The 22848-nt window shown below is 40.3% G+C and overlaps 1 protein-coding gene across 7 annotated transcripts in view; it reads left to right on the top strand.

Moving 5' to 3' along the window:
• The window catches only part of ASPH (aspartate beta-hydroxylase), a 203569-nt gene that overhangs the window by 32923 nt on the left and 147798 nt on the right, over nt 1-22848 (top strand). For 6 of the 7 annotated variants that reach the window (XR_013345144.1, XM_077810220.1, XM_077810221.1 and 3 more), the window contains 3 exons: nt 5968-6117; nt 6635-6679; nt 8214-8282. Coding sequence is in view for 6 of the 7 variants with exons in the window: in XM_077810220.1 (XP_077666346.1) it covers nt 5968-6117; nt 6635-6679; nt 8214-8282 (264 nt within the window). In the remaining variant the exon portion in view is untranslated. The remainder of the gene's footprint in view (nt 1-5967; nt 6118-6634; nt 6680-8213; nt 8283-22848) is intronic. The other variant, XM_077810222.1, reaches the window with a different exon arrangement.

Here is a 22848-nt window from a genome sequence, read left to right on the forward strand (position 1 = left end):
TTAAGTGATATTTGTATGTTAATATCACTTTTCACAGCAGCAGTCTTGCTAGCTAGGAGGCAGTGAAAAGCTATATTAACAAACGTGAAAAGTGATATTAACATAACAGACTTATTCAGCTCTGGTAAGCTGGAGGACAAATTAAGCCTTGGATGGGGAAGTGGTAGGGAAGCAGCGGGAGCCAGAGGCAATGGGGTGGTGAGGCTGGACGGGGCCAGAGCCTGAAGCCCCGCAGTCGTAGGATAGAGCCTGCTGCCCCAGAGATGAAGCCAGAAGCCTGAACCCCACCACTCCTGGGAAGGTGGTGAACTCACACTAAGCTGCCTGCTCCTTTGGCGTTTTTGGCTCCGCTGCTTCCCCCCCAGCACCCCCCAGCACCAATCACGTCCAAGAGGCTGTGGCGTCAAGAAAAGCCCCTCATGGATGCATTTGAGAAACACTGAGTCATGGTGTATCTTTATAGTTGTCAAAACAACATTTTCAGGTATCCATGTGCGATAGACTATACATAGTAATTACCTTAACTGGCCCCAATTATATGGCCACTGTCTTCACCACCTATTCTGTGCCTTTTCCCTATTATTTGAATTCACTTCCTATTGTACTTGAATCACAAGTAGTATTCACTGAGCACTGCCAAGTCATAGCAGATGCCAAGTTTTTAAAATTTTTGTTTGGTTATGCCTTCTTAAAAAAAGGGCTTTGAAGAAATTTTTAGTTGGTGGATGGTTTTATTTTTAAAATTAGTTGGTTATGGTTTCTCTATACATGTTTTAAAAGCCTTTTTGTGAATTACTATGATCATTTAATAAGCAGTATCATCCATTAACACCTTATTTTCCTCTCCAGTGTTGTGAATTATTTGAAGTTGTATTGTGGAGATTATGGTTTCTAATCAACAAAAGCAGTGCAAGTTTGCTTATATTCTGCAAGGTAGTAATACTGTATTTTCTGTTGCCATATCTGATTATTTTAAAAAATAAATTGTCATATCCCTGCCTTATAGTATAGGCTCCACTATATCGCCACTGTTGCTGGTAAATTACTTGTCTTGTTTTCTCAGCATAGGGAAAACATTGTGACCTAAAGAGAGCTTTTGAGGATGAAGGGTATTGAGGATTAAATATGTGGAATGTAGCATTGTCACAGTTATCTAATTTTTCTATCAGAGAACCACTGTGGGTGTTGGTCACCACTGAATTGGTAACAATCATGTGTAGGTTTGCAGAACTGAAAAGGACGTGAAGGATGCCCCTATATTTGTTTGTGCCACATTATTTTAGAAATTTTATGCTTATAGAGAGATTATGTGGTTACTATTGGTAAAATCAGCATGGGCTTTGTAGGAAAATGCTCATTTAATAAGGAAAGAACCTCTTTGTGTGTATTTATGCTGCAGAGTTTAAGAAGTCATTTTGGGACTGAAGTCCATCTTCTTTCCTTTTTGCTAATGCAAAATGGCTCGTAGCTGTGACCCAAATTAAGAATGCTAGAGGCGAACTTGAGGTGCAGTTGAAAGGAGCGACTATCTGGGTTACTCAGTTCATATTTATTCTCTAATTCCTGGATGTTCTTAGTAGTCATGTTTTTTTCATTTGTAGTTATTTAGCTGTGTTTTATCCTTTAATGTGGACAGCAACAAGTTTCAAAAAAACAGTTTACTCAGGATGTTAGGAAAAAGTGTATGTGCCAACACAAAGCAAGTTTCTTGGGTGCAGGCTAGCTTGAAAATTGCTACACAGACAAACTCTGGGTCTAGACTTTGTTTTAGTTTATGCTGCTGGATTTAATGCCCTTACAACTTGGGCATTGAGGCATGACTTATTACAAAAAATACAGCAGCACAGTTTGTTCTGTTTCATTTGCCTGGTATGTTTGGTGTTCAGGGATTAAGGGAGGAGAAAGGACCAACTATCCAGAATGCTTTGTTAAGAGGAGGGAGTAAATTTGATTGTCGTCAGCTCTGGATTTCCATATGAGAGCTTAAAAGCCTGTAGCTTGTGAAGATTGCTCTAAAAATAGCTTCGGTGAAGAGTTGGCAGTCAGGTCCAGTTTCAGGTTCTAGCTGAGTTAGCTTTATTAAACTTTTTTTTGCCACTGTTGCAAGACTAGATTGAGGGTAACTCGTTCCTTGTTCCGCCTTGGACGTTGATTTTGGATTCCAATATACTTATTTTATCCATGGATAAAGAACACTAGTGCCATGGCTGAAGATTCAGGTATAATTCTAACCTTTGGCAGAAATGAAAAAAATGCATAATTGTACTTTGGCTGTGTCTGTCTTTTGTGCTCAGCTGAATAAGGAGCATATTGTAGTATGTGGGTGTTTTGGATTCAGTTTACTATTTTGCTCTGCATCACAAACTGCTTTTATTTTTGTTATTTAAATTAATTCTGAAGTAGAGATCTTTTTTTCCCTAGATTTTTATTTATGGTAGGTGGTCAGTCATACTCAACATAGGTTTTTAGCATAGTATTCCTATTAAAACAGAAGGCTTTTTTTTACATGTGAAGGTTTCACTTGAACTTGCTTGCTTGCTTTATTTATTTTATTTATTATTTTTTTTAAAGTAGAGCACATTTCAGAACGTATTAAGAACCATAAGTAAATGAACAAATTTGTTCCCACATAACCTCTTTATTCATAGAAACTATTCATAACCAGTAGCTTAACATTTGTTATTGAGGAGTATTATGTAGTTCAAGACACTTATGGTATCTGTATAAAGACATATGGCAGGGTAAGCAAAGGCTTACCAGATATGGAAACTGACCTATTTTCTACATAGCTGATATGTGCGGAGAAAGGGCTTCAAAGTTGAATTAACTCCCTGGAATGAGTTCAAAACCAGAGTTAGTATTCCTTAATGGTTAGCTAGCTTTTAGCTCTGACTCTATGTATGTATGTTTGCTTCTGTAAATGATGGATGAATCTTATAGTAAAGAATTGAACATTTTCTTTTTTTTTTTTTAATGGTTGCAAGTTCGAGCAAATCTGTTTTGTTTGATTTCTGCATAGTAAAATTGTTCAAAGCACTTAAAGGTGGGGAGTCAAAGCTTGTAAATGGAAGCTACACTTGTAACATGATATTTGTGTTGTAGGGTCTGATTCTGCGAGACTTGGATAAAACTGTTCTTTAGAAGTGGAAGTCTGCAGCAGTAATATTAGGTTACTTATTTAATTTAAAAAGCTATTATTTAGATGTCCTGTCTTGTTGCTCTGTGGTACACAGTCCTTTTTCCAGAGAGACAGCGGTAAAGAAAATGCCACAAGAGAAAAGAGTATAGAAAAGAAATGGAAGTATAAAATAGAATCATGCTATATTTGCTCATGCAAATACAAATAGTTTTCTTTACTATATCATATGATCTTTGTCACAGACTTCTTTAAAACACCCATTTAATATAAACTGTTCTTACAAGTACATAATCACAATTATGTTTCATAAGAGTTGGATGTGTGGTGGTTTAGCTTATAAAATAGCATATTTATCTATGCTCTCTCTAAACATTCAGTAACTTCTTAGCCAGGGATTTTTTTTTCATATGATTTGTAATATTTGCTATATATATTACACCTTGTTTATCGTTGCCTGCAACCTTCCCTTGTGAATTTAACCACTAATCACTAGTGTATTGAACTATACTCATGTGTCCGAGCATGAGGTTAAACTGTCCTAGTCTCTTTCTAAAGATTAGTGGAAACACCATACTAGGGGAAAGTTATGGTTAGAATGTCAAAGAAACAGAATTCTATACTTTATAAACAAAAATCTGTGCTTCTAGGACCAATATTAAATAGATTTTTTTTCTCCACTATAAATATTGCATCAGTAACAACTGAGCTGATGCAGCCGTTTTTGTGACTGTCTTTACTCTGCATATAAAGCAATAAATAGGGTGAAGGGTTAGCTTAGTATGTCTGTGATCCTGACATCAAGCAGGGACTGGAAGCCCTTCTGCACTGACTTTCCCTCCCCTCCCACCCCTGCCATGTAAGTCAGCTAAAGAGGCCACCACTATCCCTACTTCCTCTACCCTTATCAGGGCTACTACCTTTTAGTGTGGCTTTTTGTGTGTGTTTTTTTTGTTTTGTTTTGTTTTAAACTTGTGATCATTTAGCATTTAGGTCTCATTTTTCCTAATTAATCATATTAAAGATGGCAAACAAATATTTGACCTGGACTTTATATGATAATACTGATATTAAACACAAATCTTAATCACAGTACATTAGTGATGCTTAAATATTCTTTGCATTTGAAAAATGTATAATGTATCTTTTTAATTCAGTAAAGATTTGGCCTAAACTATTTGGGTTAACTCTGTTGTCTGGCAACCTTTGAAAAGTTGAGTCATTACAATAACTTTGCTGCTGTATTGTCTGATTATAATACCCTTTTGTAAAGTTTTTACTTTTCCCTAGTGGGTTTGAAGCGCATGCACATTGCACATCTAAATAGTCATTAGTTCCTTTTCTTTCTAACTAATTGTACTGGCAGACTCCCTTCACCTGTGAGAAAATCCAGGAAAAAACTGTATTCTGTTTTTATTCATTTTATTTGTGTTTATAACGTGGTGTGTGTTCTTTTAAAAAATGTAGTTAATCTTTTTTGGTATTTTTACTTTTATTTTAAAAAAAAAAAAAGAGTTTTCTTATTTCTAGCTGGATTTTTTTCATTGTAACTTTAAATGTAAATTTAATATCTCCAAGAAACATCTTGAAGGTTTGCAAGATTTACATTGGAAAGCAGGGACTACCTGTCTGATACTTCTGTGAGCAAGTGGGTGGGGAGTAGGAATAGCACTGGATCTGCCATTGCTTGCCAGCAAGAATTGTTGGCTAGGTACACAGCAGGGAGTAAACTGCTGTATGAAAATGTTTTGAAGTAACCTTTTCCCTAGAGCAAGGGGGAAACGGGAGAAATTTTGATGCTCTAAGTCACATTTCTTTCTCTGCCCTTAATAAAGGGATGCTCATACCAGATTGTAATTTTATAGTTTAGCCCTGTGAGTTGGGTACATAATATACTAACTCTGTTTTTAACATGAAGGCTTTAGAAACTTTTGGCAAATGGATACAATTAATCTCGCTGCTATTCATTTGCCTCGTCCTTTTTGAGCAGTAAAGAAGGGAACAACAAGGTGGCTGCGTTGTAGATCAAAACCCGTAATGTGTTCTAGCATTTGAACTCTGTCTACACAAGTGACAATGATGTGTGGTTTTTTTAAATGAGTTAGCTCAGTCAATTTATCTTAACTAGATAGAAAATCCTGTTTAAACCAGTGTAGATCTGATTTAACACGTCTTAGATCCTTTGATCTGATCATATTGTCACCTTCGTGGGGGCCTAGGAAACAATACAACCAATTTAAACCATCTAAAAGGAGTTAAACTGTGTATATGCAGGCATTAAGGAGGTGGATGTTCAATCGAGTTAGCTTCACTCATTTAAAAAACACCCTTTTTGCCTGCATATGCAAACCCTCTCTATTACAATTACTACTACTAATAAAGGAGATAATAGTAGTGAAAGTAACTTAAACCTGGTCTAAAATTTATGTCAACCTGTCTCACTTGGAGTTAAGACGATTTAAACCCTGGTACTGAGCCCAGAGAACGGATAGGTCAACAGATGAATTTTTCCGTTGACCTAGCTACTGCCTTTCCAGGAGGTGGATTTACTACATTGATTGGGAAAAACCCTTTCTGTTGCTGTAGCAAATGTCTACACTATGCTATGTAGTGTTATGGTGGCACTAGGTAATGCTATAGTGCTGTACACTGTAGTGCTTGTAGTGTAAACAGCCTTACAAAAGTTATTGAGCACTTGGTACTACAGAAACATTATTCTGTCATGATAGAATACGTTGCTTGCGCAGTTTGTAAAAACATGCATACTTTTATAATAAAATATTATGCCTTCTAATAGTAACCCAGTTTCCATGTTTACACATATTTAACAGAGACAAAGCATGGAGGAAACAAGAATGGGAAGAAAGAAGGCCTCTCTGGAAGCTCGTTTTTCACCTGGTTTATGGTAATAGCACTGCTGGGAGTTTGGACATCAGTAGCAGTTGTTTGGTTTGAACTTGTAGATTATGAAGAAGTTCTAGGTAAGAACTTTCATTTCTTAATATGTATAATTTAGTGCGTCAGAAAATGTGCTTCTTGTATCTTCATTCATTGAATTGAAGCATTTTCCGATTTCAGGAAGAAAGACTGAAGATTTAATCTTGCCTTCAGATAGATGGAAGCACATCACCAATTTGTAAATTAACTACTGCACATATATTTGCAAGTGTATTATTTTTACTAGATAAATATGTCAATGGACACCTGGTATGATAGGATGCGTACTATGCTTTTTGTATCATGTTTAAAATTCACAGTTCTGATAGTATTTGTTTTGTTTTTTTTAAAAAAAAAACTTCATGTTTATTAGGCGCTAAGAAATCTGTCCAGTCTTCACCTAGCTGATGCTTTGTTAGTTTGTACTTGATCTTTGATGCAGGTGAATCTAGGAGGATATTATAATTGACCTGTATGTAAGGTTCAAACATCTGATTAAAAACCTGATAGGGTCTGATGATGATGCAAATAATGATTTTTGTATTTTTACCATGCATGCAGCCAAAGCAAAGGACTTCCGTTATAACTTGTCAGAGGTACTTCAAGGTAGGCTACTGGGAAACAAACTTCCTTCACTCTCCCTGGAATTAAAATTTCATGCTAATCATATTCTGTTTTACTCTTTATTTTAACTTTTAAAAAAATTTCTTTCCTTCAGTCATTATTCAAATAAAAGACTCCGGCATTTTGTTATTTCTAACTTTTTTCTTCCTATTCTTGGAGAAATTCAGTTCTTCTTACTAGCTGAATGTTACAGAATTTCTAACTATGTACTTCAATCTCAAAATCAACAGCAATAATTTAGATTTCATTGGTGCAACAGAGTAGTGATGGCTTATTTATAGTCTATTCTGGACCTGTTCCTGGAATTCTGCTTCCACCAAACTGTCCTATTTTATAAACTATATTTTAGTTTATTAAAATTTTCTGTAGGATTATTTTTTTGTGAAGAACAGGAAAATAGTGGTTAACATTTATTTTTATTTTTGTATAAATTTTTGCCCCTGTGTTAGTGGTTGGTAACCGTTCTTTCCTCAAGGGAAAAGCAATGGCATGCTCAGAATAAACTGATAGGCTGTAAGAACCTCTAAATTTTACAACTCCTCCCCATGATCTTACAGCTTTGTGATTCAGGCTTGAGTTTTGCCATGATAATTGAGATATATCAAAAACTAATTAAGTATTAAATGACCTACTAATTGATTTGTTGATCCCAGGAAACATCTTCTTTTAGATGACATAGTTTTAGGTAATACTTTATTTTCTAGAAGAGACTACGTTCCCCTGAGTGTTAACTCTATATGGCTGCTAAAGCTACTGTGGCTGAAATAAAAGAAAAGCAAGATCTCTCATGTTTTGATCATGTATTAAAAATCCTTACTAGATTTTACTGATTAAGGCAGCTACCATTTATGACATGTTGCTTTTGCTTCTCTGTGTATACCATGGGTCATGACTAGTGATGATGATATGCCCTGGATGATGATTAGTTTCTTAGCTACAGTAAACCTATGTAGCCATTGGTGAAATGTCTGTGAATTCTTTCCTGCTTTTTGTGGGATATGGGCTGCTTCTGTTCCACTAACCCAATACTGAAACCAGTCTACCATAATTTTAACTGTCCGATAACATATATATGGGAAGTGTCTAGAATAGCAGTCAGTATGAAGAGAGAAAAAAAGAAATGGTGATTAGATTGCATAAATTTGTTTGATTACACCCTTTCAGATTGCTCGTGGTCATACAGCTAGCTTTGAATTCAATACATTCAGATAAAGTGCACAATTTCTAATTGAATTATATACTTGCTGTTGTGTGTGACAGACTAAAGAAATTATGCATTGAAATAGATATCGACCTATACTCCATTAAGAATCCTATTTAGAGAATGTGTTGTACTCAGTATGGTTTTGCTGTTTTCCACATGACTAAAATTGAATTAGGCAGACAGAGGCTAAATCATTAAAATATATATAATATTTACAACCCACTGTATATAATGAACACATGTTGAACATATTACTTTGGAAGCATTTTACTGAAGTCTTTCATCCTTATCCCTTCTTTTTTTGCGTTTTAGGCAAGCTTGGGATATATGATGCTGATGGAGATGGAGATTTTGATGTGGAAGATGCCAAAGTTTTGCTAGGCAAGTACACACAGAACTTTTTGGATTACAATCTGAAGTCTATGTAACATACCCTTCATATTTCATATTGCTTGATTTTGTCTCACTTTATGACATTAAGTGATTAAATTGGGAAATAGAGAAATACCCTAAAAATATAATTCTTTGCATGAAAATTGTAGGAACTCTTTTTCCTCTACAAAGTAGGTAGAATTATTTATTACCTCACATTACTTGACTTTAAGATCCTCAGACCTCAAAGTATTCACTTATCATTATACCAAGAATTTTTAAAAATTGATTATTTTATGTAAGATGGACCAGTACTTAAAACGCTCACAGTATTACAGCATTGTTCAAACATGTGTCAGGTCCATTGTAAATCAGGTTGTAGTAGAAATAACTAAATATTATATAAATGCTTTCTATACATTAAAAGTATGAGCATTTTGCCTTTATTGTCTGTTGTCCCTCAGAGGGGTCCTGAAAGCTCCAAAGATCACTGTTTACTTCCTTTGCCCTTCAAAGGTCTTGCATAACATTGACTATCCCTTTGACATAGAAAAAGCCTAGTCTAGGCTTCCTCTGGAGCACACCAACATTACTCCATTTGTGGCTAGAGAATACCTTTTCCTGTATTCACCTGGAATTTTAGTGGAGATACTTGTAGAACATAAACTTCAGATACTATTCATGTTAATGTACTACATCAGATTCATTAAGACCTCTGGACCACCATGTCTCAAACTTGGATCAAGACTTGCACGGTTATTTCATATGTAGCTGAAAATAAGTTTCATGTTGGGTTTTGACTTCAGTTTATTCTTCTTTTCTTTTTCTCTTGTTCAAATTAACCTATTCAGAGTTCTGGGCACATATATAAATGTTACCAATAAAAACAATACATGTACTGGTCGGACTGACATTCAAACTAAATCCTTCTGAATCTCTCCCACAATTCCCTTCCACTCTATTATAACAACATTGATCATCACAGTCTTTTAAAAAAAGGTAAATAGGGAGCCTGAATAGAGGGAAATAAGGAGCAATATATTGATCTCAAAACTCACCTCACTGTTGAAACTAAAGAGAAAATAATTTGTGTACTTGTTGAAAAGAAAACTTTGAGAAATTGTTACTCAGTGTACAAAGCTGGTGAAATACTTTGTCATCAAATGGAATTGGAAAGAGTAACTGAAAAATTTCAATTCAGTGTCCTGAAATTACCTGTACTGTTTGCATCTTGATGGTGCATCACTGCAAAATATTACATAAGAACAGCCATACTGGGTCAGTGGCTAATGCCAGGTGCTTCTGAGGGAATGAACAGAATAGGCAATCATCAAGTTGATCCATCCCATGTTGCCCATTCCCAGCTTCTGGCAAACAGCAGCTAGGGACACCATTCCTACCTATCCTGGCTAATAGCCATTGATGGGCCTATCCTCCTTGAATTTATCTAGTTCTTTTTTTGAACCCAGTTATAGTCTTGGCCTTCACAACATCCTCTGGCAAAGAGTTCCACAGGTTGACTGTACATTGTGTGAAGAAATACTTCCTTTAGTGTTTTTTTTTTTTTAAACCTGCTGCCTATTAATTTCATTTGGTGACCCATGTTCTTGTGTTGTTATGTGTTGATGCCACACTTCAGTGCAAACTTCTAGTATAGAATCAGAACATTGTGCATGCTCTCTGAACGGCCATTTAGTGCTACCCTCCCCGATTCCTGTCTGAAGAGAGAGGCAAGAATCTTTGTTCTTCAGTCCATTTGTTTAGTTCTTCTGTTTAGGGAGAGAACTCCTGAGATCAGAGCTACATTCAGTCTGCTGAAGACAGGTAGAGCAAGAAGAATTCTAATCAAACCTATGACTATGGGGCTGTGTGTGTCTGTAGAGCTACAGATTGGGAGCTGGCACTGAACATTACACATGCTTGTATTTTATCTTGTTTTTTGTCAACTTATGATCAACTCTAACAGATTTTTTTTCCTGTAATCATTCTGCAAATCTGAATTTTCTGATGGTGTATATAAATAGGACAATACTCTGAATATTGCTTTCATGGCCGTCTCATTCTGGCTGCATAGCTGGTAGCAAGATACATGTGTTGCTCTTTGATACATCTCCACTTTTACAGAACTTGATATGATTGGGGATTCTGCCAGTTCTGTGACACTGTTTCTATAATAAACTCACCTTCCAATGTGCATAAAACATAAATACTGTCTCCTTTAAATATGTTATAAAAGGTCACAGATCAGTTACTATTTTTCCCCTCTAAATACTAGTTTTGAAATATAATTTTACTGTTACAACAATATGTTCTGGAGGATGGGAAAAATAATGGGTGGTTTTAAGTAGTTTAGTTCTGTTGCAGATTAATACACAAACTTTAGGAATTAAAAAAATAAAACTGGTCAAGCCATTCCATAGTATGATTTAATTGCAGTTCACATTTTAGGAAAGAAATAGATAGTAGCCAAGGGACTTGGTTCTGTTAATAATCTTGTATAAATAGATTATAATCTGTATAGTACCATATATATTCATAGGGCTCTAAAGACAAGTAAAAGAAATGACCCTGCCCTGAGAAACGTGCCGTCTAAAATTAAGTTTGTGAAGCTAATGAAGAAACACGTATATTAATAAGGCTGCTTCATCTGCTTGTGTGCAACTATCCAAGTACTTGCATGGTGTGACTATTTTACTATGTATCTTGTGTGACTTTGATTAGATTTTTTTTTTTTTTCGTTTTGTCAAAGGATATCTTTTGTGGTGCATATATCTGTGGGAGTACAAAATTAAGAGATTGTTTCCATGTTAATTTAATACAGTATTAATAATGAGAAGATCTTTACTGCATAATATTTAATGCTAATAAACCATAATTTTTTCTGCTCTTTAACTGGCCTTTAAAGTAGGAGAGAAATCACTGTGCTTTAAAATCCTTGACATTCAGACCTCCTACTGGCAGCACCAAAGGTGACATCCACTTTCAATAATATTGTAGCTGCCAGCAGGTTTAAAATTTATTTTAGTTAACTTAATTATAAATATAATTTACATTTTCTAAATAGCGAAAAGTGATTCTCACCAATGTGCTTTCAAGAGGAGCAAAAGGAATGTAGGTTTTTATTGCAGGAGTGTGATAAGTAGATGATTTTAATATACCATGTGCTACAATAATTATGTACGCTGGAACAGGAGGAGACTGCAGTATCCATCTTAAATTTCTTTTGTATTGATTTTGGACCCTATTCCTCTTTCTGTTGAAGTTATTGACTTCACAGGGAGTAAGGTTGGGTGTTTGGCTAGTACCCTTCACGCATTTGAAGCAGTAGTTTGGGGGGGGGGGGGGGAACCTTTATCTTTCTGCCCAAACAAAATAGTTTTTCGCAGTTCAGTTGTAGACCCTTATTTTCAGGCTGAATTGATTTAAGTTTTTGGGGATCTTTGAAAGATGCATCGTATGTTTTATAAAAAAGACATTGGAGATGGCCTGTAACTACTGCATGAAGCATTGGTGTAAATGAGGGCAGAATTTTGGTCCTCAAAACTTATTTTTGAAACTTTAAGCAAATATAAGGTTCCTGCATTATTTTGGGCTGGAGTAAATAAATGCATGGCTAATTTAAATCTATATTGGATTTCTCTATATTTGTTATCTTTTTTAAAAAAAAAAAACAGTGCAAAGCAGCATTATGTTTTAAGTTGCCAGATCATGCATAAACAAAGTAATCAAGAATAGAGAATATTAGCTTTTTTAATCCTGCTATTCTTTCTTTGCTATGTTATGCACCCTTTTAAAAAGAAGTTAGCTTTCAAGTTTGCTAAATTAGTTTCTTGTATGTCCACTGGTGCCATTTGATTAACCTTCTCATTCCAAATGATGGAGACAACTACCAAGAGTTCTTGTACCCTTTTTTCCTTACTTGCTAGTTCCTCCTGTTGACTGAACTGACACCTCAATCTTGTCTACTGCCTCTGCTTAGAAAAAGGGAGCTTCCTCATCTGCGTCTCTGAGAGCATATGTTTTGGGTTCTTTTTTTAACCTCTTCCCTCACTTTCATCCTAACTGAAAGGAAATTGACGTCCTAAGTAGAAGTGAGGGCGTTTTGGGGAATTCCCTTAGCAGTAGAGGTCTGCCCAAGTGCTTCTTCCTGCTGCAGTTATTAGTGGCTTCAGTGGGACTTCAAAGAGACATATCTTGTGCTCAGCAATGCCTAGTGCAGAAGTGACCTTGAGGCCACTTCTGTTTTCCAGGCTTATTGGGAACTATTTAGGAAAAATTCTACAAGATCCAGTTTTTAATAGATCAACTCCTAAACCCACAGCAATGTGTCCGCAGCCTAATTCCTGTAACTGATTGATAAAGTGGTCTTGTATGTGGATAAGACTCCTTGGAAAATGTTACATTTCCAACCTTTTTCCAGAATTTTTTCATTAGAAGCTGGAATTTCCAGGCTCTGGAAGTGTCTTACGCACTTCCTCAGTAACACATTCCCTTTATTGATAGAAATCCAAATGCAACATTCTCATCATCTGTCTGAATCATGAAGAACACCATTTGGAGTGTGGAATCAAGATAGATTTATTTCTGGGTCATTGCAAGTAGACGTTCCTGGAAGGTTGCAGCATGATCAATTTTCTGGAATTTTGGTGTAGGAAACTCCGTCAATATACTGCTCCTCTGGATTCCTCAACATTATGTCTTTTCACATAAAAAGAGGGAACAACTATGGTCCCATAATCACAGAATGGGGTGAACAGCATACTCCCTAAATCTGTAAGCCAGCAAATTTCTTCTCAATCACAACCATTTATGTTCAGTGCAAAATACCTGCAAGCAGCAGGAAAAAGGGAGCACCATCAGAAAAATCTCTGATCAGGTAACATTATTTGCAGCGTTCAGCTTGGTAGGGCAGTCCTAAGATTTGCTCTTAATATTTCATCTTCAAAGATGGAAGACTGGCATGCTCTTATTCTGTGGGAGAAGTATTTGTGGGAGCAGAGATGCATTTCCTTATTTCTCTTGATAATAAATGTACCCCCCTCAAAAAAAATCAGTCATGACACGGAAGCAGTTGTACTACACTTATCACATTCTACAGTCTGTGAAAACCCTGGTTCCCTAGATTGCTATTGATTTTAAATAGCGCTATCTGGTTTCTTCTGGGCTTAAGGACCTATTTAATTAAGGACCATTGACTGAGCCTGGTCTACCTAAGAACAAATCTACAATAGCTACTTCTGATATTTAGTTTTACTTCTGGATAAAATCTAGAAGAACTTGTATTGCTTATGCCTATGCAAGTATCTGGACAGCTTGGCTTTTTGCAAAGGCATCTATTCCCTTTTTTGGTCTAAGACAGACACATTAGGATTTCTCTTGGGTGGTTTTAATATATGCAATGTATATTAGCTTGGGTTTTAGATTTTTTTGTAAAGACTAAAAAAACTAGGTCATAGTTTTCTGAGAAGTTATTTTTGGCAGTCTTTTTCAAGTTCACCGTTAATTGTCTGGTTATCTGTTGTATTCTTCCTATATTGTTGGAACATATTGATTCCTGGCTACTTTCTAGATGTATAGCGCCAGAGCAGTGGTTTCTATATACAAAAAATGTAAAATCATTGTTTGTATTGTAGCTCCCAGAGACCCCACTTAGATCAAGCTCCTGTTGTGCATGGTACTGTGCAAACATAGTACCGGTAAGTCTTCACCTCAAGAGTTTACAATCTGTACATTTGTAATTTTGATTTCTTTTAGTAGCTCTCCACGGCTCTGGTTAGCCCCAGCTCATACTGCTTTTGTTTTAAAACGAAGGAATATACTTTTTTGACATAATACAGCTACAGAGTAAAAAAGCATCTACGCTTATTTCTGGTGCCTGCGGATCGGATCATGTCTTGTGTTGTATATATCCTCAGCATGCCAGCAAGGGGAATTGACAAGCAAGTGTTAAAAAAAAAAAAAAAAAAAAAAAAAAAAAAAACCAACAGAACACTATGGTTATGATGTAATAGAAAACTCTGAGGTAGAAACGATAGAAAACAAGAACAAGCACAGCTCTTGATACCCACCTCCATATATAAGCTGGAATGGGCAGAATAACTCCAGAGACACTTGATCAGGCCAGTGGATACTGACTCTGAGCGCATTTTGCCCTTTAATTGTGACAAACTTTTGTTTAAAATACAGAGTTGTTAAACCAAACGTTCTCGGATGTTGTCATAGAGATTTAATAATTGTGAGCTCTGAAGTTTGATAGCCTTAAATTGGATTTGATGATTCTAAGCAGGGATGCTTAGTTTCTTCTTTGACTGCTAACTCATGTTGATTCCATGTTAGGTGTGTGCATGCCCATGTGCACAGCTGCCGGAGATTTTTCCCCAGTAGTATCCATAGTGCCCCCTGGGATCCTATACTCATGCATCATTATAAGGGACAGCCCCATGCCCCCTCAGTTCCTTCTTACTGCCTGTGACAGTTGTTTGAATGTCTTTCTCTCTTGCACTTCCAAGTGTTCCCTAGTGGCTTTTGGTCTCCGTTTCTTGCGTATAGTTACCTATTAGTTCTTAGTTGTTAGCTTAGTTAGTATAGGTAGTGGTCCCATCATATCCCAGGGCGCTCCCCCGTACTGAAGAAGGATAAGAAAGCAGTGGTGGATGAGCCAGGACCCGTGCCACGCCACTTGCTGTCTTCTGAGCTGCATGCAGGAGCATCTCCAGGGCTCCAAGCCCAGTGAGGAACCGCCGCCAAAACCTGGAAGCAGTTGGGACTTGCACTTGAGAGCCCCTTTGACACCAGAGGCATTTCAGGCTTCCAGGGACCTGATGGCCTTCCCCATTCCGCCCACATTGCAAGACTAACCTTCGACCTCGGAGTCAGTGAAGGCGGCTTCCTCCAGAGGGAAACCCCTCATGGGCCTGCCGCAGTGGTCTGTCGCTGGATCCTCGATCCCAGACTCCTCAGCATTCTCTGTCTCAGTATTGATTCCAGTCTTCACGGTATCAGTCTCCGGAGTCACGATGCCAGTCTCCTTCCCTCTAGCGTCAATCCCCATCATAGCTGGCAGGGGAAAGCACTGACATCCGTGCCCGTGGTCTCTGAGGGAGAATTCCTTCTCGGACTTGGAAGAGGAATCCATCCCCTTGCCACCGAAACACCATTTGGCCTGTACACTGGGTTTCGGGACTGTTCCTGCAGTGGGTGCCTGACCATCAGGGGAGTAGCCAACACACTGGCCATATTGGAACCCCTGGGGGTTCTGCCTGATGCTAGGAATCCCACTCCCATCAGTCATCCACATCTGAGAAGCAAGCCCCAGCGCCGTCTGTGCAGTTGCAGTTGCCTGACTCGAACTCCAATGCCGGTACCGAGGCTCCAGCAACGGCTCCAGAGCCATCTACCCCAGTTACAGAGGAGGTTCCAGCCCCTCCCACAGCATTAGCATTGTCCTCCTCATCATCTCCAGATGAGGCGGTGGCTGGTCCTGCCCACCCATTACCATTGGATAACTTTCGGGTTCACCACGAGTTCCTTAAACGGGTCATCTCGAATTTGGAGCTAGAAGTGGAGCTGAAGGAGCCCACAGACAGTCTCTTGGATATTCTGGGCTGCAGCAGTCCCCTCTAAGTTTGCGATGCCAGTCCATGAAGGGGTGTTGAAACTGGTCAAAGGACTCTGGCAGACCCCATCATCTCTGCTCGCAATATTGAAAAGGGCAGAGAAAAAGTATTATGTCCTGATCCAGGGTTATGAATATATGTACCCACCGCCTGGATCCCCACTGGCATCCGCTGTAAATAAGTGGGAGACACAGGGTCAGGCGAGCACTACACCTAAAAATATGGACACAAGAATGCTGGACTTGTTCGGAAGAAAAATGTATTCCACTGCCAGACTCCAACTCAGGATCTCCAACCACCAGGCATTGCTGGGGAGATATAAATATAATACCTGGGACTCCATGATGAAATTTAAAGAGTCCTTGCCTCAGCATTCGAGGCAAGAATTCCTGGCCATCATGGTTGCCTTGGATGAGGCTGACTCGGCAGCCAGGTCAATGGCCTTGGCAGTGTCCATGCGGCATAGCTCATGGCTGCAGTGCTCTGTCTTTTCTCCAGAAGTGCAGCAGTCGGTCTAAGACCTCCCCGTTGAGGGCAACACCCTGTTCTCTGAGCTGACGGATGCCAATCTGTATGGGCTGAAAGACTCAAGGGTCATGCTGCGATCTTTGGGCCTATACGTGTCCCTGGGCTCCAGAAAAGGCTTCCGGCCGCAACCACTTCACAAGTTCTCAGGACCTCTAGGCACGAGCCCTTCAAGAAGAAAAGAAAGGGCTATAAACGCAGACAGCCTGCACCTTCCACCTCGGCCTACCCAGCTAGCCCTAGACAGGCCTTTTTTGAGGGTGCACCTGAGGGCAGTGTACCAGACTTAGCACAGGATCCACCCCCCCCCCCCCGCCCTTTTGTTTTTACCATCTATCTACGTTCCATACTTCATGGTCCCAAATAACTTCGGACCACTTGGTGTTCTCCACTTTGACACTCCGATATATTCTGCAGTTTTCATCCATCCCGCCCTCTTATCCCCCAGTCCTGTCCCTCTTCAGGCACCCTTCTCACAAGCATCTCCTCGTCCAGGAGATAGACTCTCCTGTGGGGGGGGGGGGTTGGGGGGGGGTTACTCCCAATATTTCCTGATCCCGAAGCCCAAAGGAGACCTCAGACCCATCCTAGAATGAGCACCTTCTCCTCAACGAACATCTCAAGAAGTTGAAGTTCTCCATAGTCTCCCTGTCCTCCATCGTTTCCTCCCTGGATCTGGGAGATTGATATGCCACCCTCACCCTAAAAGACGCCTATTTCCATATCTCCATCTTCTGTGGACACAGGAGGTTCCTTCAATTCATGGTGGGCCAGCGCCACTACCAATTTACTGCACTCACCTTTGGACTTTCATCAGCCCCAAGGATTTTTACAAAGTGTATGGCGGTAGTTGCGGTTCACTTGAGACATCGAGGCATACAGATCTATCCATACCTTGATGACTGGTTAATCAAGGGCCAGTTGCGTGTTCAGGTTCAACACAGCTTCAGTATAGTAAGGGTCACTTGGCTACGGCTGGGTCTGCTGATAAACAAGCAGATATCCACTCTGATCCCAACACAGAGGATAGATTTTATAGGAGCAATGCTCAACTTCAGTCAGGCCAGAGCCTACCTGCCAGAAGTCCAGTTCCCCCATGTCAGATTTCACCCGCTCATGACCCCTCAGTTATGTTTTGAGATTGCTGGGTCACAAGGCAGCGTGCACGGTATGTACAGCTGCACCTCAGAGTTCTACTCCTCCAGCAAACGCCACCTGGAATTATTCCTCTCAATCCCGTCAGCCGTTCTCGCATTGTTGACTTGGTGGGCAGATCCGCGATCAGTAATGACCGTTTGCCACTCTATGCCCGTCAGTGACATTGATCTCAGATGCATCAGACCTGGGTTGGGGACCCCACCTTGGCAGTTGCAGTATCCAAGATCTCCGGTCACAGGAGGAACTCTCCCTCATCATGCATGTCAGGAAACTGAGGGAGATTTGCTTGGCTTGCCAGGTGTTTCTTCCTTACATCTTGGGCAAGGTGGCGCGGATCCTGATGGACAATATGGCCTTGATCTATAATAAAAAAGGAGGGGCTCCTTCCTCAGCCCTGTGCCAGGGGGCGTTACGGTTGTGGGACTTCTTCATCCAACATGTTCACCTCAAGACAGTGCACCTTCCAGGGGACTGGAATACGCTGGTAGATTGCCTTAGCGGGTCCTTTTCCTCTTGCCACGAGTGGTCCCTCCACCCTGAGGTAGTCAGTGCCATCTTCCAGAAGTGGGGCACTTCCCAAATGGACCTGTTCGCCACCAGGAAAAACATGAAAGGCTAGTAGCTCTGCTCAATGTGAGGGCTCAGCAAGCGCTCCCTGTCCAATGCCTTTCTGCTCTGATAGTCTGTGGGGGTCTGCTGTACGCCTTTCCATTGATACAGTTGATTCACAAGGGCCTCGTAAAGATCAAGAGACAAGGCAAGGATAATCCTAATCGCCCCCAGCATTAGTTTGGCATACTTCTGGAACTGTTGGTAGTAGCTGGAATAGAGCTCACGATGCACCCAGACTTGATCTCCCAGAACCAAGGCTGCTTATTCCATCTGAACCTCGCATCCCTGCACCTGGCAGCCTGACTGCTGTGTGGCTGAACTCGGAGGAACAAGCCTAATTGGAGCAGTACCAGCAAGTTTTATTAGGTAGCAGAAAACCCTCCAACAGAGCGACCTTCTTGGCCAAGTGGAAGCACTTGTAGGTTCATACTAAGGTCAGAAGGGACCATTATGATCATCTAGTCTGACCTCCTGCACAACGCAGGTCACAGAATCTCACCCACCCACTCCTGAAAAACCTCACCTATGTCTGAGCTATTGAAGTCCTCAAATCGTGGTTTAAAGACTTCAAGGAGCAGAGAATCCTCCACCATGCTACAGAGGAAGGTGAAAAACCTCTAGGGCCTCTTCCAATCTGCCCTGGAGGAAAATTCCTTCCCAACCCCAAATATGGCGATCAGCTAAACCCTGTGCATACGGGCAAGGTTCACCAGCCAGATACCCAGGAAAGAATTTTCTGTAGTAACTCTCATCCCAACATATTGTAACATGATTATGTAACCAATTATATCCCACCACCTCAATTAGTTTACACCCAGCAAAATTAATTATACAGCAGACAGGAACAATCACAGAACCAGACAGAGATTATACAGACAAACAACAGCAAAGTGGGAACTATAATGACAAAACAATACAGAAGTGAGGATTTCACATCCCAGCTATTGATAAGTGAGTTCTTGCCAGACAGGATGCTATCAAACTAAGTTTCCTTTTACATTGTCTAGGCACTTCCCTTTCTCTGGAGGTGATAGGAACTATCCTGTCCTGATAGTGCCTAACAGCCCAATAGCACCTTATTTCAGTGTGACTAGTTTGGAATGTGAGGATGTGACCGTTCGCTTCCCAGCTTATGGCTGCCTCTGCTGCTTAGCCAAAGGCCTGAGCCTAAGCACAGGGCCACAAACTGTCACAGTAAGAGAAGGCCCTTACACTGGCAGACAGTGGTTTTGATTCTTTCTTTTATACCTCTATCACTAGCCAAGTGATAAGAATACACCTAAATTCTTAGAGTATAGGCCTTTACAGACAGGCCTGAATATCTATATCCTAACACTCCACCCCTTTTTTTTTTCTTTTTCTTTTGGGATCCTCCTGCCCAGGTATCCCTGGAAAAGCATAGGACATATGGCGACACATTTCCTGATAGGGCCAGGCATCAAGGTGGAAGGTGTCGATATTCCATTTGTCCCACTGCCCCTTGTGTAGTATTGTGCCCTGCACCTTCTCTCATACGGGCATACCACACTTATTCCAATTAGTGTTCCAGACTTCCCATTAGAGTGGGCCTGAGAAGGTTGGGTCCGGGTTGTCTAGTACACTGCAGGGTTTGGAGGGCTTATTACATTCCTAATAGGTTATCTCCCTATGCAACGTAACACAAGTATAGTTAACAATACAAAATCCACAGCAACACCGAGTCCTGACCACTGCAGTATGGTCCAACATCCGAGACACCCCCAAAATACTGCCTCTCCTCCTTCGATGGGGTCACGATCTTGTGTCCAGTTGCTGGCAGTTGCAACAAGCTGCTCCTGCAAGTTTTGTATGCTTTTGTCCATATCACAAGTCCATTGAATGTTCACAGAGAAATGGGATATTGTCCAAACCAGCTTGACCACTTGGTATGGAATCAGGCAGTAGGCACTGGCTTATTCACAGCAATAAGATTCACAGATCCATTTGTGCACCAAAGTCCATATAGCAGCATGTAGATGGGTGTAGTTTGGTTATGGGCCGGTGTAATTGTGCCCCCAGTAATATGTACATTCCCAGCAAAACACCTTATACACAGTACACCCAATTGTCCACCCCTTGCATAGGCCATTGATCCTGCTCCTCTATAGTCATAGGAGAGGGGCACATCCAAACATCTTCTATTGATTTACACTATTTTACACACCCCTCCATTAATTCCCAGTGAGCTCCTCCCCTTTTCATTATTTCCATAGGGCTTGTGGGGGCCACCTTAGTTGCCATTCCATTTCCAGGTACCACGGTAGCTATTACACAGGTCCTGGCCTCCTAGTTGAGAATTTGCATTCCCATACACATCTTCCCCCCCCAAGGCCAGCCTTTTGAAGCCACCCCCCACCCATATCATGAGGTTTTCTGTTCATTAAAACACAACAATGCTAGCAACAAGACAAACACCACAGACAAACAACACAAAACATAGATCCATGGTATTCTGGGTTATTTTTCCCGCTGGCGCCAGCTTGCTTGTAGAGTGTCTGAAAAACAAAAGAAACAATTTCCTTCCCCATGGTGGGGACAGATTATTGCTTAATAATAATACCACTTTCTTTTACAAATGTCCTTGCTACTTGCAGGAAAAACAGAAGAATTACCTCCAGACTGTCCTTATTTTGTTCTATAGTCAGGCTAGTGAATTACCTCACTCACTGGTCATTTATGAAATTCATGAGATGGTGTACCTCAGTTTCCCCTCTTGTACAACAGACCAAGTTTGCAATAGTTTCTCTGCTGTACCAAGCTTTAAGTTTATTCTCAGGTAATAGCTGAGACACAGCTTCAGATTTTAGCACTGTACACACACACACACACACACACACACACACACCCCCCTTAAGGTTAACCTGTCCCCCTTATTTTCAGGCTTGACTTGTTTGTTTTTTTTTCACCTCCCTTTCCTGAAGGGCCATAATCTGAGTCTTCTAGTAGCTTGTTTGCTGACCAGATGTATTCAGTTATTTGCAGCTCCTTTGTGCCCATCAGCTAGGTAATTTGCATTTGCACACAGAGGCTTACTAGCTTGCTTCTGGATCCAAAGCTGTTAGCAGCTCAGACACTGTCTTAAAAGGGAAGCATTTTACTTCCACCAGAGTTCTGATTACTTTCCACTTTCATCTCCTGCTCCAAAACACAACGATCTGAAAAAGAAAGCACAACCTATTGTGGCTCCTTTTGGAGCCCTATTAGGATTTTAATGAAGTACCATGTTTTATTTGCATTTCTTTTACTCCTTTTTCAATATACACTGCACATGTCCTGGGAAAATGCAAATTCCTTCCATATAGTTTAACCTCCATAACATCATATTAGCCAAATTAATTTTACACAAGGTATAACTGCCTCCCCCATGCCTACAGAGTTTTCATGCACACCCACCAAAGCAACAATCTAATCCCCCAGAGCCATCCCAAGGCTCAGTGTTCCCCTCATTCCTCCCCTTTTCCTTTTCTTTTACCTGTGCACACACACACAAAATTCTGTTTTGCCTAACATCCCTTGCACTGTGATTACTCTTTTTTACACAACTGTACCCTGATTACACTTCCATCTTGTACAACTAGACACAACTAGGGGCAGCCAAGTTAAGTTCCAAAAGAAACCTCTTCCATCCTTTAGTGATTTTGATTACATTACCCAATAGTCAAATAATTTTGCTCAGATTCTCTCTCTGCCTGCTGCCTGCAGCAGTCCCCTATAGACCATTTCTGTGGGAAAAGGGCCCATTTTCCCTCAGAATAGCCATAAAGGCTTCTGGGGACAGAAGCATAGTGGTGGTAGTAGCCACTCGACCTGACCCCCTTGGATAATCTAATTACCAAGCTTCCATCCAATGTGACTGCCCAGAGTTGCACATACAGTTACATTTATATAACTGGGTTTTATCATTAAACAAAAACTTCCTTCTTGACATCTCACATAAGTATCCAAAGTACCCTCCATTAAAACTTCAGAAAAACAAAAGAGTGTGGAAAGGCAGGTTGCACTTTGAAACTTTTATTTTTTTTTTTTTTTTCTCCACTCCCCCAGGACCAAGTCTCAGATCCAGTCTCTAAAGGTGGTCTGTTAACTCTGCTTTTGACCTTAAACCTTTTTGTGCCAAATCATCTTTCACTACCCCTAACTAATTTACAACCCTTCAGCAGCCCTTGCTGAAGCAGCACCAAACTTGAAAGATTACTGGCAGCTTCCCATAATGCTGCCCTTACTTCAAACCTCTCAAGCAGACTGAAGTGCCTCTTTTCCCTGGGAGGCATTCAGTCCCCATGGGTAGGGACCTTCTTCCCCTACCCATATACCAAGGAGGGTGGGCTCCTCAGCCACCCCCCATACCTCTGGGTCCCCTAACACTTCCTCCATTTCCTTTTTAATCTTATCCCAGGTTGACCCCTGTACCTGGTATGGGCCCTGGTCCTCCCTTATCCATTCATCCAAAAAATCCTTTACCCTGGCTTGCCAGAACCCGCAACTACCATCACGAGAGTTCGCGATACCCCCTCCAAGCAGCTGCGCGGACTGTTGGGGAGGGGGACTTACAGGCTGCCACTCACCTATCCAATGCGATGCATCCGAGTCACGGCACCAAGATGTTAGAGGGCTTATTCCTTCACCCACTTACTTCCCTGGTCCTT

This window comes from Eretmochelys imbricata, chromosome 2 (assembly GCF_965152235.1).
Source record: "Eretmochelys imbricata isolate rEreImb1 chromosome 2, rEreImb1.hap1, whole genome shotgun sequence".
NCBI classification, from domain to species: domain Eukaryota; kingdom Metazoa; phylum Chordata; order Testudines; family Cheloniidae; genus Eretmochelys; species Eretmochelys imbricata.